The sequence below is a fragment of the Sceloporus occidentalis genome, unplaced genomic scaffold (genome assembly GCF_023333645.1).
Source record: "Sceloporus occidentalis isolate IW3139 unplaced genomic scaffold, rSceOcc1.0.p SCAF_5, whole genome shotgun sequence".
In the NCBI taxonomy this organism is placed as follows: Eukaryota; Metazoa; Chordata; class Lepidosauria; order Squamata; family Phrynosomatidae; genus Sceloporus; species Sceloporus occidentalis.
In genome coordinates, this window is record NW_028316985.1 from 58,331,129 (window position 1) to 58,346,539 (window position 15,411).

The 15,411-nt window shown below is 37.5% G+C and overlaps 1 protein-coding gene across 6 annotated transcripts in view; it reads right to left on the minus strand.

The window, feature by feature from the left end:
- Positions 1–1,232: 1,232 nt before the first annotated feature.
- The window catches only part of LOC149312214 (serine/threonine-protein kinase TBK1), a 42,475-nt gene continuing 28,296 nt past the window's right edge, over positions 1,233–15,411 (minus strand). For 5 of the 6 annotated variants that reach the window (XM_089524200.1, XM_089524202.1, XM_089524201.1 and 2 more), the window contains 9 exons: positions 14,111–14,189; positions 11,577–11,698; positions 11,399–11,475; positions 11,160–11,199; positions 9,405–9,506; positions 9,221–9,317; positions 6,937–7,043; positions 6,287–6,358; positions 1,233–4,074 (listed from right to left, as the gene is read on the minus strand). In XM_089524200.1, the coding sequence (XP_089380326.1) occupies positions 4,023–4,074; positions 6,287–6,358; positions 6,937–7,043; positions 9,221–9,317; positions 9,405–9,506; positions 11,160–11,199; positions 11,399–11,475; positions 11,577–11,698; positions 14,111–14,189 (748 nt within the window). In that variant the 3' untranslated portion in view covers positions 1,233–4,022. The remainder of the gene's footprint in view (positions 4,075–6,286; positions 6,359–6,936; positions 7,044–9,220; positions 9,318–9,404; positions 9,507–11,159; positions 11,200–11,398; positions 11,476–11,576; positions 11,699–14,110; positions 14,190–15,411) is intronic. The other variant, XM_089524205.1, reaches the window with a different exon arrangement.

A 15,411-nucleotide genomic window follows, 5' to 3' on the forward strand; every position in this document is an offset into this window, starting at 1 on the left:
GGCAAGGTGCACTCAGATGTAGTTTTGCCAGTTCCTTCCTCTGAAACATAGCCTACAGCACCTGGTGTTTGTTGGCAGTCTCCCATCCAAGTAATAGCCAGAGATGAGCCTGCTTATTTTCCACAATCACACAAGACCTGGTGCCTTTAGGGTATTTAGGGCCTTTAAAGAAGGCTACAGGGTTTAATTTGTGTGTAATAGGGAAAGAAGATGCTACCTTTCCCATTATAATTCAAATGTTGCAGAGCAACAACATTGTAGAATGATGCATTTTTACAGTGGGTTATTGTTAGTCACTGGGGTTTGGATCCAGGCTCCCCCCCATAACAAAATCCATGGATGCTCAAGTCCCATTAATTATAATGGCATAGCAAAATGGTGTCCCCTCTATAAATCGGCAAAATCAAGATTTGCTATTTGGAATTTAAACTTTTAAAAAATATATTTTCAAGCTATGGATGCTTGAATTCATGGACAAAAAATCCGTGGCTAAGGAGGGCCAACTGTACTACATTTAGTTTGTGCAGCATTCAATATTTCTTTCCTATTCAACGTGAGATTGAAAAATGAAAGTATTCAACTGCTTTAACTATCATGATGACAGTATATTGAGAGATCTTGTAGCACCTTTCAGATTAACTGAAGGAAAGAAAGTTGGCAACATGAGCTTCTTTTGGTTATCACCTTTAAAGTCCTACATGGCATGGGCCCAACCTATCTAAGGGATCACCTGCTTCCATACAATCTGCCCCGTACCCTCAGGTCCTCTGGGAGGAACTTACTACAGCCCTTAAAAGACCAGATTGGCAGCGACCTCCCAGAGGACATTTTCTGCAGCTGCAGAAATTGACTGCAAGAGCTTTTAATAGTGTGCTGCTGTTCTGCTTTTGTCTTTTGATTTGTTCTAAATAGTTTTAAATGTATAGAAAATCTAAATGCATTTTAATTAGTTCTATTTGTTTTTACTTTCTTGCAAATACTTTTAACTGTATATGTTGTAATTTTTGCAAGCTACACTGAGACCCAGTGGGAAGAGGCAGGATATAAATGCATAAATAACAAGAACATAGTTATGGTGGGAAAGTTGCCACTATGGCTGAATGTCAGACCTTGACAGCACAAGCCTATACATATTTATTCAGAAACCAGTTCCACTCTGTTAAATGAAGCATACAAACAGCAGCGGGATTACCTTCTACATCCTAAAAGGGAGGGCAGACTAAACTGTATCATAAACTTTAAAATTTGTTTAATATGAATCCTGTCTTTCCCAGGGGGTGGGAGGCCCAAAGCAATCAAGATGTTCTAAACACAAAGTGACATATTCCATGAATGCATTAAAATACAAATACTTAGGAGCATGGCAACATTCTTCTACATCCAATTCAGTGAGATCAGTGAACATAAATACATTATTAAAAAGTGTCAGGAGTTACTGCAAGGAGTGTTCAACAGCAAACTAAAGGCACTTTAGTGAAGGAAGTGTGATTTCTAACAGCATGTACTGCTGAAAAAGTTGACCAGCCAACAATCTCTAGATTGCATGAAGTGTCTACAGAATTTGCTACTGCAATGCAGCACTTATTTTTGCAAACTATTTCCATCCCCCATTCTTTAGATATGTGAACGCTAAACTACCTTTATATTAAGGAGGTGTGCTTCATAGAAATTTAAAAACTCAACTCATACACTAAGTAGTATATAAGTAATATATTTGGGCGAAGAAATAATTCATGCTTTTGCATAATAAGTGGATAATCTTGGTTAAACACACTACCCATTTTAAAAGTACAATTCTACCACTATCTTCTTGACCAGGTAATTCAGGCTACCTAATGTCGGGCTTTGGCAATCTTTTTTCCCCGCTGTGGCACTTGCACAACATTTGTCCTCATTGATTCCAACTGTTTTTCTCTTAAGGAGAAACTTGCCATGGACCATCATTTCTGAGCAGCACTGTTCAGCAGCATATCTAGTCTTGAACTATAATGATGTATATGGTTTACAAAGCAACACCAGTTCATCCTATGATTCTGTGACCCTTTTTTTCTGCGTGAAGGAGTTAAAAATGTGAAAAGAGATTTCTTTTTGACCATGCTGACTGATCTGGGGCACACTAAAATAATTTTAACAAGTAGTCATGTCTTATTAATTCACTAAAAACAGTAGCTTCTCCTCAATCAATGTTAAAATACAACATGTGAAACACCACATAAGAAGAAACCTTTTATCAGTTACAATATCAAGTATGTTATTTCACTACTCACTGAGACTGATTCAGTAGCAAGAAAATAAAATCCATTCTCCCTCAATAATACTATTATTAAACAAAAGCAATTATGTAAAATAATGATTCTGTAAAATAAAGAGTACAAAATGATTCCATAAAATAAGTGCATTACAGAAATATAATCTCAACATTTCTAAGTAGGCATTTTATATACAGTAAGGCAGCATGATTTCACATGAAATTACTACCTACAGCTTGATCCTTCCAAGGCAGAATCTGTCCTCTCTCTTGTGCCCACATATCCCTGCTTTCAAGTTCCATTTATTAATGAGATTTAAGCAGCATTGTGCAGGATTGCAGCCTTCCCCATTACAGATTGCCTGTGCTCTTCCTAATGGGTTGAATTTTCAAAACAAACAGTAGCAAAACAAAGAAAGTGCATTTCAGTTCTCTCAGTTCAATTAAAAATCAAAAAGCAGAAATGTTATTATTGCCCCCAAAGTATTACTGAGATTAAAGGATGATGGATTTTTTTTTACATACCAAAAGGAAGGAAACAGAGGTGTAAATCTGATGAACTATGTAACCTTCACTGAAAGGAAATGGGACATAAATGCCTCACCTGCCCTAAATTCTTCAAATAAACCAGTTGTTCTCTCCCTGCACTGATTCTCAGTAAACCTGCTTAGAACTTCAGCCTTACTTCACTAGCATTCAGAATAAGTGCAACTGTCGCCAATCAGCTTGTTTTACTCCATAGGTATTATGTATGAAGCTTTGGGAATACATACAATGGGCTTGATCCCAATGTGGTACAGAAGACTCACTGAAATCAGTGAGTCTAGCTGAAGTATCATTAAATCTGGATCCACTCTTAAATGTCTAACAATTATGTAATTACATCTGTGTAATTTCTATATTGATATTTTTTTTAACATGGAATATCTTTAAATTGCTTCAACTAAAATGAAACAGTTTTCTATCACTTTATTTGAATGGAATGGAAATCAATATATGCAATGGTTTGTACCAACCTTATTGTTTATCATTAATATGCAAGTCTCAATAAAAGTTAAGGGTACTGGGGGGAAAAAACAAGAACAATCCAGCATGGATTAACAAGATTTTCTGAATTTGAAATGCACTGCAAAGTACTTAAAACTGTTATAACTTTGTCCTTCATCTGTAATCTAGCAAATGGCTGAATTTATATGTACTGCTAAATCCATGAGAAAATTAGTTTTGGTAAAACAGGCAGAATCAAAATGAACATGATTAAAAATTCGGTAATTATTTTCTTCACACTCTGAGTCAAGAGATACCTTTAAGAATTTGCAGAAAGCAAGTATCTCTTTTAGGCATATGAGCAAGAGAAATCTGTTCACAATTAAAGAAAGCAGGGACGATTCTAAATTATTGTGAGATATTCAGCATTCAGGTGGTTTAAGAGGAAGCTTAATTGCCCTTTTAAAAGCAGCAAAGTTCAAGATCACAATTTCTCAGGCAATGTTCACAAGAAAACAAAGATAGCATTTGAAGTAAATGCATTGTAGCAGTGTGTTCACCACAATGTGCAGCCATAGTTGTTTTTACATGGACAGTTCTGATGTTGCTTAAATGTTAAGAACACTTTTACATTACCAAAAGAGAGAGATCTGTTGTATTTACAGTATATACATATTTACACACTTCTTTTAAACACTGAAAGACTATTCAAGTACAGAATATTCTTTATGTTTATGAATGTCCTTTTCTGTGCAAAGTCAACAATCTCCATCCTGGCAACGCACAACTAGATGCAATCAACATTCCGTGGCCCACCGTCCATAGTCAATGCACCAAATCTAAATGAAAAACAGTTCAGTTAGGTCAGAGCATTTAATAGTAGTTTAGTGTTAAAAGTGAAATATGTAGTGTCAATACTCTATTGCAATGGTGATTCTGTGCCATCCCTTATGATTAGGGAGCTGCACTTGTCCCCAAGGAGACCTTGGAAGGCTGCAACCCTCAACACAACCTATTTTTTGCTCTCAATTCCCCTTGAGGCTATGAGAACATTTTCACTATGTTTTCAGCCTCATCACAACTGTTTTAAGCCTAGGAGACCCTCCTTTTTTTTTTTTTTAACTACAGGAAACAATTTCCCATGTCACTTCTTGTTCCAAAAAAGGGCTCTCTAGAGCAGTGGTCAACCTTAAGGGCACTCCTTTGTCTTGCTTGCATACCTTGACTGAAGACCCTCCTCTCATCCCCCTTTTTTGCTCACTGTCTCCCTGCTGCCCCTCTTTTCCCCCACGGCCCCCTTGGATCTTTCCATACCACCCACTTTGGGAATCACTGCTCTAGAGCTTAAAATGGTCCAGTGAGACACCTCTCTGCCACACAAAAATGTGGCAAAATTGTCACCCACATGCCTCAAAACAGCATTTAGGGGCAAAAAAAAAAAAAAAAAAAAAAAAAAAAATCCCATTCCCCAAGTTATTTGATGCCTGGGGCCACAAAAAGACCTCCAGGGGTTGAATGCTCCCCTAATGTACACATTTCATCTCTTCCAGTACAGCAACTTCAGTAGAAAAATACAGCCATCCCTCCACATTTGTGGCTTTGACTTTTGCAGGTTTAATTATTTGCGGATTTGATTAATATGTTCTCTCTAGGAATCTCTAGGTCATCACGTGCAATTCTGCCAGATGTTGACACAGAGTTGTCCTGGATGACCTAGAGATTCCTAGAGAAAACACTTCTCTAGGAATCTGTAGGTTCTCCAGCATAATTCTATGGTCATCTTCTGGCAGATGTTGATCAGCGTTGCACTGGAGGACCTAGAAATTCTTAAATAGGAAAAATATGGTGGCAATTTATTTGTGTTTCCCCCCGCTTCCACTGGGTCCTCTGTTCCTAACCCCAGTGAATGTGGAGGGCCCACTGTATAACTCAGGCTTATGCAAAGAGACAGCTTGGAGCTAAAGAGCCTCAATACAAGAAAGCTCATGCATGTACTTCAGCTAAATCTTACTTCAGCAATAGTTTCCCTCTTTGCACATCATTGCAGAGTGTCTCTTAATCCTCAGAGGTAGATTTTTTGCAGGTTCAGTGGGTGAGGATGCATAGGACAGTGCCATCTTGCTTGAAATCCTTGTGCCTCAGCAGTGTACGACTGTACCCATAAATGTGCTGTTAGACATTTGGTCATATATGAGAAAATGACCCCTCAGCAGTGCACCCCTTAGAGTGCTGCACGTGTCCCTCAGACCACTGCCTATGCACAAAAACTTCCCAAAAGATATGCACAGCCACTTACTTGCTCACTGAAGCCTTTTAATAGGCTGAGTATCAAATAATGTTTATCAAAATTGAAACTGTAATGCATGCACTGGTAACCTCGCGACTTGATTTCTGCAATGCACTCTACATAGAGCTACCCTTGTACCTGGTCCGGAAACTACAGTTAGTACAAAACATGGCAGGCAGGCTGACAACTGGTAAAACTAGAAGTGATCATATTACACCTATTCTGAAATCTCTTCACTGGCTGCCTATTGGTTTCCGCACGCAATACAAGGTGTTGGTGATTATGTGGAGTCGAAGGCTTTTATGGTGGTGATTGGTGATTACCTTTAAAGTCCTACATGGCTTGGGTCCAACCTATATAAGGGATCGCCTACTTCCTTACAATCCGCTCTGTACCCTCAGGTCCTCTGGGAAGAATTTATTGCAACCCATAAAAACCAGACTAATGTTAAACTCCCAGAGGATGTTCTCCGCTGCCACTCCCAGACTATGGAACACCTTGCCGGAGAAGATCCATCAAATAACCAGCCTAGACAGCTTCAAAAAAGCTGTCAAGATGGATCTCTTCCGGCAGGCCTTCCCAGAAAAGTTCAATCTAATTTCTGTACTCTCCCTGCTTTATGTAACTGCCTCTACTAGAAAATTGCTGTCATTTTAACAGGTTGAATTTTTAAACTGTACTGTATTTAATCCTGTTTTAAAGGGGTGTGTGTGTGTGTCAATTTATTTATTGAGAGTATTTATTTATTTAAAATGACCAAATACCTTTCTAAAAGATGGTTGTTTTCAGCTAACTCTTTAACAACCCCCTCCATTTCTTCCTTTAGTTTCTTCATGCTGCAAGTAAAAAGAAAAAAATGCATGACTTCATGCTAAATTTGGAAAAAAAATATAAATATAATTCTCATGCAGATTATTTAACTTAGTGAAAGCTGATTTTTAAAAGAATCCCAAGCAAGAGAGTAACACCTTAATAATTATTGAAAGTAATTGAATATAGTAACTTTCAGTTACAAGCACTGTTATCAATGACACAACCCCATATGAATAGTTGACATGAGGTTAAGAAATACTGATGTAATATATACTGATGTCTCCTAGAACCATAGACGTTCAACCTATCTTTATTCAGCTGAATTGAGAGGTTCAAAGAGCTTCATATTGCCATTCAGGTTACACATACCCTGGGGGTGCAGCAGTTAAATGCCAGTACTGCATTGTACTGCCAGTACAAGGTTGTGAGTTCAATCCCAGGCAGGGCTCCAGGGTCCACTCAGCCTGCCACCATTTCTTAGGTCAGTAAAATAAATACCCAGCTTTTGGGGGGCAACTGGCTTAGGGAGTGCTAGTTCACTGACAAGAAGTATAGAAATCACATGATTAATAATGATACTGTCCAGTAACAAAACACTTACCCAAGAGTCATTTCCACTAAAGTATTTGAACTTGGATACACTGGATTAATTGTATGTTTGATCCCACCAGAAGCTGCAAGCATCTTATGAGGCAAATTTTCTTGTAACTGCAATGAATATATGTCAAAATAACTTTAAAACCAGAGGCACAGTGATCATATATTTCTAATACAGAAATGCTCACTTTGAGAAATAAAATTAGGCATTTGATTTAAAAGAACCCTGTATGCTACTGTTATTTATGGTTCCCTGATTATGGAATTTCACAAATCCTTACCTCCCAGGTGGACAAAGTGTAATGCTCCAGGGTGCTGGACTGCAGCTCCAGCCATTCCTCATTATCAACTGCTGGTTAGGGCAGATGGGAGTTGCAGTCCATCAGACATCTGGAGGGCAACCTTTTTCTCTCTTATACATGCCTAACTAAAATCTCTAGATGCAACGACAATAGCAACACACAAAATGTATGGACTTTTGTAGGCTGAACTAATTAACAACACAGAATACCTGTAGGTATAAATTGTAATTGCTCACTCCTTAGTAATGTTACTGTGAACTGACTTTCTTTTTATTCACACCCTTCTCTCATGCATTTGCAAAACAAAAACAATTAAGAGTCCTGTGACACATTACAGACAAACTAATGTATTATACCATAACCTTTTGGAGATTATATGTCACTTCATTAGATACATAAAATGTTACCCAGAATATCAAGTATATACACAAGTGGGATGGCAATCACAGAGATCAAATTAAAGGTAGAGAGTACTGGCAGTGATAGCCAAGAATTAACATTAATCAGTCACTAAATTATTTCTGGATGGCACAAACATAAGAAATCTGCTACTCAGTGAGCCAATTAACAGATGAAATTCTGCATAATACCTCATATGCATTTACAGAATCACAGGACTGTTATTTTTGCTGTAACAGAAAAAGACAAACATGGCAACCCTTTGGAAATCATTCAGTAATGTACTGGTAAGTGAGCAATTTTGTTTCCCTAAACTCAAAGATGTTATATACCAAGCACATATATTACATGTAATGTGGAAGATTTATACATTAGCAAGCTTTGGACATTTATATTCTCAAAGTGAATGCCATGTCCAGACTTGACATTTTATTTGATTCTTACTTCTTTTCCAGTTTTGGAAAAATGGCAATTGGCCCTGTCTAGTTTCATATGGGTGTAGGTGCTCCAACAAATGCAGACTTTTCCCACACTTGGTGGACTTGTCCAAATATAAAGCCTTTAAACCATCTTGTGTTATTGGAATTAAAATTGGATATACAACATCTTTAAACCCTGTTTTTAGGTTATATATATATATGGTTTTGGGCATGTGAAGAATCAAGAACTCGTTTTTTATTTATGAAAAGCTGTCAACAGTTAATAAATTGTTAAGCAGTCAGCTTCCTGAAATAATACTGAAATTATTATTATTATTATTAAAATAATAAAACATATTATTATTATTATAACAGAAATATCTGAAATTAATTAAAATTTTACCTGAAGTTTTCACTGTGTCATCATTACTATTGTGTTTTGTATGTTTCTAAACTTTAAGTGTGCATGCAAGTTAAGTTCAGTACTGTAAATTATATGTTAACCTGCAGGACTAAACACTTAATAGTATGTTTAGTCCTGCAGGTTAAAGTTTAGAAATATTCAGAATATTGTATTAATGATACAGAAAAGGCATCAATATGTTAATAAAAGCAAGAAACTGAGTCTACACCTCTCTTCTCATTACATGAGGAATTCTACACTGATGTGTTTGGCTCTGACAGGTGCAAAGAAGATATAAAGAACTTTAATACTGAACACTGATAAAGACAGCAATTGTCAAAACATTCCAAGCCTTTGCTCTATTGTTGGCTTGTTTAAATATTCTAGTGAAAAGATTAATGCCCAGTGTACCAACAGTGAGCCTTCAGTGCTGCAAAACTGTATGGACTATGGATTCACTATGTATGGATTATTGTTTGTGTAGCTCTACTGGAATTTTCTTGAAGTTGGTTATACATAAACACACAATTCTTGACTTTGCTGTTTACTAGTTTGTGAGTCACATCCTGTAATCCCCCCCCCCCCCCCCGCGATGCTGGAGCATCTGATAAATGTACACCAAAGATATAAGAGACAAAAATGAATTGCTGCCAAATTCTGGGAAACTAACTGGCCTTGTTATAAATGTCTGCTAAGTTAACAATTACCTTTTTTTTAAAAAAAGTGCTTTCTAAATACCGACATAGCATAAATAAGAAGTTTCACCTTGTTTACATAGTCCTGATATTTGGAAACCTCTTTTTCAATATCAAAGCAGAGTTTTCGGAGTGCCAGTAACTGTTTTCTTAAATGGAGCATCTTCCTGAAAAGAAATTACATGTTTTTAAACAATGTTTTTGCCAGTAAGTGTTGTTATTACAATGCTGAATACATCACAAAAGAATCTTGCCTCATCCAATCCTCTGCCTTGTCCAAGAAAGTTTCATATTTGCTGACGCATTCTTCCTTGAACAGAGTCATGGCTTTTGTAGCATGTATAAACAGCTTCTGCCTGTAGCACAGAAATAAGAATCAATCCATTGTCAAATCACTTCCAGATATTCCATTTTGTCAACTAACTTGAAGTTTAAAAACACATGGAATAGGAACGTAACCACTGAACAGGAAAAAGCAATCCTTTCAGTAATGCAGCCCACAAATATAGAGCAAAACAGATGGCTGTAGCCAAGTTGTACATTTTAATAACTAGTGTGATTCCCCTGCACCTAATAATAGAACAATTGCTATAGTTATATTAGTGCTCCTTTACACCTGACCCTTCACATTTGCAGCTTTGACTTTTGCACATTTGATAACTGATAGATTAGATTAATAAGTTTCTCTCTAGGAATCTGCAGCTCTTCTTGAGTCACTCTGCTGGAAGCTGACCATACAAGTCACACCGGAGGACCTAGAGACTCTTAGAGAAAACACTTCTCTAGGCATTTGTAGGTCCTCCAGCACAATTCTATGGTCCATTTCTGACAGATTTGGACCACAGAATTGCGCTGGAAGACCTTGAGATTCCTAGAGAGGTATTCTCTCAGGTTAAAAAAAACAGGGTTTTTATTTCTGTTTTTTCCACTTCCATGGGAGTCCTGTGCCCCTAACCCCAGCAAATGTGGAGGGCCTGCTGTATTTTGAACTGTATTGTCACTATAAGGCAGAAGTGGGGAACTCTTGGTCCTCTAGGTGTTTTGGACTACAGCTCCCAACAATTCCGATCATTGTCCATAGTGTCTGGGGAGTTGATCTAACATATCAGGAAATCATCAGGTAGGAAAGGCTGTGGTACACTATTCTCAAACTACTGTCCTCAAGAGTGATGAATCAAATTTCATTTTGGTATAATCTTTATGCATGTGCAGAATTCAAAGTCTTGAGAGCTGCAAAATGACTAATTTGGTCTTCAAGTGCTATTCTGTAATAATTTGTCATCACTTTGTCTGCACTTGCATCTGATATAGAACACAGTGGAGAAAATCTGCTCCATGCTCTCTGGGCGGGCAATGGATATGCATAATATTAAAGACAAGTAAAGTTCTCTGCACAGTGGAGGGTTCAACATGGTGGAAAATAATCCTCAAAATAATAATCTGCACATGGAACTGTCCACATGGAAGGGACAAAGAAGAATATGGTAAGGTAAAGGCAAAGGAATACACACCATCACTAGTGGGGAGTGATGAGTCAGACCACAGGATATCATCTGCCCTGCTGGTGCATGACAGCCAGGGCTGAAGGCGTGAGCTAGATCATTTCAGGCACTTCAAAGTTCCCTTCCCCATTATAGCAATGAGATGGTGGTGGAATTAGCTACATTCCTTCCATAGCTGGCACGGCATACAGAGTAGTTAACATGTAGCAGATTCAAAGGTAGCCCTGCCCACAAGATGCCACACGTACCCTCTTACTTACACACATAAATACATATGCACACTGACACACATTCTGTCATCAGCATCCATGGGAAAGGGAGTTTTTTAAAAAATTAAAATTGATATTCTCAGGCTTTTGGCAAACAACAGTATGATGCACAAAAATGATAAAAAGAATGCAAGCAGTCGTAACTTATGTTTTCCACTAGGACTGCAGAAAAAATTAAACAGAGGACGACTGGAACTATATATTACAAAAATAAAATCTTTATAGGCAAGAGACTTACTTGTCAAATTTGTGAATTTGTTCCTCATTATACAGAAGCCCTAGAAGTTAAAAAAAGATCAAATGAAAGTGAACAGTGAAGCAATGGTTTTTTATTTATTATTTATGGAATGACCATTTTTCTGAGTGATTTATCAGGACATCTGTCTCTCTGCTCACTGTATAACAGTCAATGCTCATCAATTCAAACACAGATTTAACGATGATAATTTGAAGCATAACAGACTGAAAGATACTTACTTCGTTCTGCTTTATCTTTTTTAAACTGGTAATAGATATCTGTTATAGAACTCAGCAGCACTTGTAACCTTTCTGGGCTAAAAGAGAGTGGGAAAAATTAAAGATATAAACATGAATGAATGTCAGTATATAGGAACTTTAAGGCAAGCATAAGAACTTAATAAGATATATCACTTACTTTCTGTCTTTGGGATGTGTGCCTTCCTGATTTGTCCAGCTATCAGAAAGCAGACCACTAGCAGAGAGTTTGTTTTTGATTTCTTGAAGACTGGTCTCTATCGTTACTCGTGAACTAGAAAGCTGTATAAATGCAACAAATGGAGCTTTACTAAACAAAAATGACAATGGTATATCAAGCATGTTATGAGACTTCTGTAACTTGATGATAGCTGAAATTTGGAACACAGCTGCATATGGAAAATTATGTTTATAATTTTGCAGAAACCAACAACCTCGTAGTAGCAGGGAGAAAATCAATTTCTCTTCAGAACCATCAGTTTTCCCCCTTAACAAAACATGGTAATTCTTGCCATGGGGAAAAGAAAATATATAATCACAGCCAAGAATCTGTCTGTATTTTGTAGTTACTGTAAAGATTTCTTTTTAAAAATAATTCCAGATTTGGTGTGAAAAATATGACTGTCACTTTGATGCTAAATATCTCTGTTTCATTTTCATGCAATGCTGTTGTGATACTTCTTTAGTGCCAGTAAAAATCACATTCCCTGATATTATTCTTGCAGAGCAATTTATATGTTCCAAAGCAACAATATTTAAGATCACATACCTAGATTGCAGGAAGGTAAAAGATTAGGAAAAACATGAGGAGAGAAAAAAACATAGTAGAAGGAGCAATACACTACAAAAGGAATTACAGTGGTAAAAGGAATCAATGGGTGAGTTCAAGGGATTAAGAGTCATATATATGTTAGGGTACACAGGGAGTGACGATATCTTACTTTAAAAGATATATTAGGAGCTAGAATAATACCATCTGCAAAGAGGTAAATTATCTAAATAATTCCCGAATGATACTAGACACAACCAACTGAAGAGCTTTAAGAATAACCCATAACTCAGAGTTGCTTCCCACATGATATTGTTTCTATCGGTAAACCTGGACAATCACAATGGAAAAGCAACATGTATTGCTACACATATTCTGCACACTGCTGCTTCTACAGATATGCAAAAAAGACTTTCATTTTCACATGACAAAACACTCCTCACCCATATATACTCCACATATGAAAAATACAGTGTGCAGAGCTTTAGCAAAATTGCTAAAACGATAATCAATTTTCCTTTGCAGAAAAATGCTACAAATAGGGTTGCCATAAGTGAGGACCTCCAAACCGGGACAAATGTAGGACAACATTTTCAAATGTACGACACATTTTTATAAAAAATGGAGGACACGCAAAAATTGAGTTTTTTTTTTAAAAAATGTTAATATAAATGCATGTTTTTAGGCATGATCAAAATGGAGGACATTTTGGCATTATTCTTAGACAGATGGCAGAAATGTATTTGCCCTCGGGTTCAACTGTACTTCTCAGAAATGTGTACTTGGTCAAGGGACTGTGGTTTTTCTTCACTGCGCATGAGTTAGTAAAAATCATAGCAAGTTACATTGGCCGTGCCTTAGAGGCTTGTTGATATCAATATCACCATCATCATCATCATCATCACCACTATAATTGGCCAAGAAAGGCAGACTTGTTAGCATTCAAAGCACCATAAATACACAAAAAATGCACTTGCATATATTTAATAATAAAAAATAATGAAAAAATAAATAAAAAACAAGGCAGGGGTGTATATATTTGATAATAAAAATTAATGTAATAAAATAAAAAACAAGCAATAATAAAAATTAATAAAATAAAACAAGCAATAATAAAAATTAATGAAATAAAAACAAGCAATAATAAAAATTAATAAAATAAAATAAAAACAAGCAATAATAAAAATTAATAAAATAAAATAAAATAAGTATTTTATATTTTTAAAAATAATTTAAAAACCCCAAAAAACCAAGGCAGACCTAATGGCCACTGACTCAGCTTTCCTCCTCCTCCTCCTCCTCCTCCTCCTCTGCCCCAATGCTGCCCTGGCCTAAGTTCAGGCACCCTTCCTCCGGCTCCTTCCTCCTCCTCCTCCTCCTCCTCCTCCCCTCCTCCTCCTCCTTATGAAGGCTGGCGCGCATGCGGAGGGAAGCAGGGCAGGTGCACGCGCGGAAGGAGGCGGGGAAGGCAGGTGCGCGCAATGAGAGAAGTGGGGAAGGCAGGCGCGCGCAATGAGAGAAGTGGGGAAGGCAGGCGCGCGCGCGCGCGGACGGAAGTAGGGAAGGCGTGCATGCTGCCCCTGGCCCCTGCTGGGGCCTGGGCGGCGCGCAAGCCCTCCCAGTGGGGGCGTGGTGGCGGCGGCGCTTCTGCCACCCACCGAGGAAGAGGAGGAAGGCGGAGCCGGAGGAGGAGGTGGGTTGGTGCTGCAGCAGCCGCGTTAGCGGCAGCGGCAATGGCTGGAGCGGGCCCCCAAACCGGGAACAAGGCACGGGTGGGGGCCCAAACCGGACCGGGACGGCCCCCCCCGAAACCGTGATTGGCACGGGGGCCGCCGGGTTATGGCAACCCTAGCTACAAACACCTAAAATTTAAAAGGAAAGCCTTTATTGTGAATAATATAATGCTGTATCATTAAGACGTTTACCCGTAACACCTTTGAATGTATGTCTGAAATTTCATCCACTTCTGATGGTGCCAAGTTGATTTGTAACAAATTTTTATACCTGTTCAGGGAAAACAAGACAGAGACAAATAATGGTTTACACATTTTTGTTTATCATGGTTAACTATGCAATTTTAAAATATTTCCTTTGGTGATACTCTTGAATGGAAATGTATATATTCATATTCTTGAACATCATTATACTGAGAAAGGCACAACAGAAAATAAATAACCAAATAAATAAATGGTAGTTGTGTTGGTCTTAATAAAGATTCCCCCACTCCCAACTCTGCATTTTGATTTGAGTAATTTAGAGTTACAGTAAAAATGCTACTCTGGATTCAACCTAGCATTTACTATCAGTACATTGTGAACTTTGCAAAGCTTAAATTGATTTCCCTCAAAGCTGCTTGAATCCAACAGGATAATACAAGTCTACAGAGCCACTCCCATACACCTTGGCAGCAGTTTTGCTGAAGTCTACTTCTAACAATGGAACAGTTCAGGACACATGTTATCCTCTACTACTGACACGATTCTATGTGAGCTGTTTTTCCCTGTTTACACAGGATCCACAACAGAGAGCAAGAAGGAAAATGACTTGATCTGTCTCATGTTGGCATTCTGCAAGGTTTTTTTTTTTTTATCAAAGTTGTGATAATATAGGAGAACTAGTTCTCTGGTGCCACACTGTATTCCAAAATGCCATACAGCAGAACTGCTTCAGGTCAACTGGGGTGCAACTGAAAGGATGACAAGACAATTTGCCAGATAGAAAATACTTAAGTACAAAAGCTCCAACCAATATGGCCAACAATATTGTGAATGAAGTCCAAAACATCTGGAAGGCCAAAGGTGCTCAGCTACATTAATTTGTTTAAACATAGTGCCAAATATATCATAGACTGACATGTGACTTGTTAAGCATCAACAAGAAATGCAACAAGTTAAATAAAGTAAAAATCTTTGATGCCTGGAGTAAAATCCAAGCTGGCATTTCCAATTATTATTAAATGATCATTTAATTAGCCTTAGCCAGTGAAAGATTTGTTTTTAAAACTACAGCTATTGCTCAGTTGAAAAGAACAAGCCTTCTCAAGTTACAGAATTTTTTTCAAAAGAGCAATTATTCTATAAGCTATGTGTTTTAATACTATACTAGTTTAACTCAATTTTAATGCCCGCTTTTGTATGTTTTTAACTACTTTTTAAAAAAATTTGTTCGCTGTTTTGTATTCCAACCTGGGAGAAAACATGGGATACAAATAAATATAATAATACTA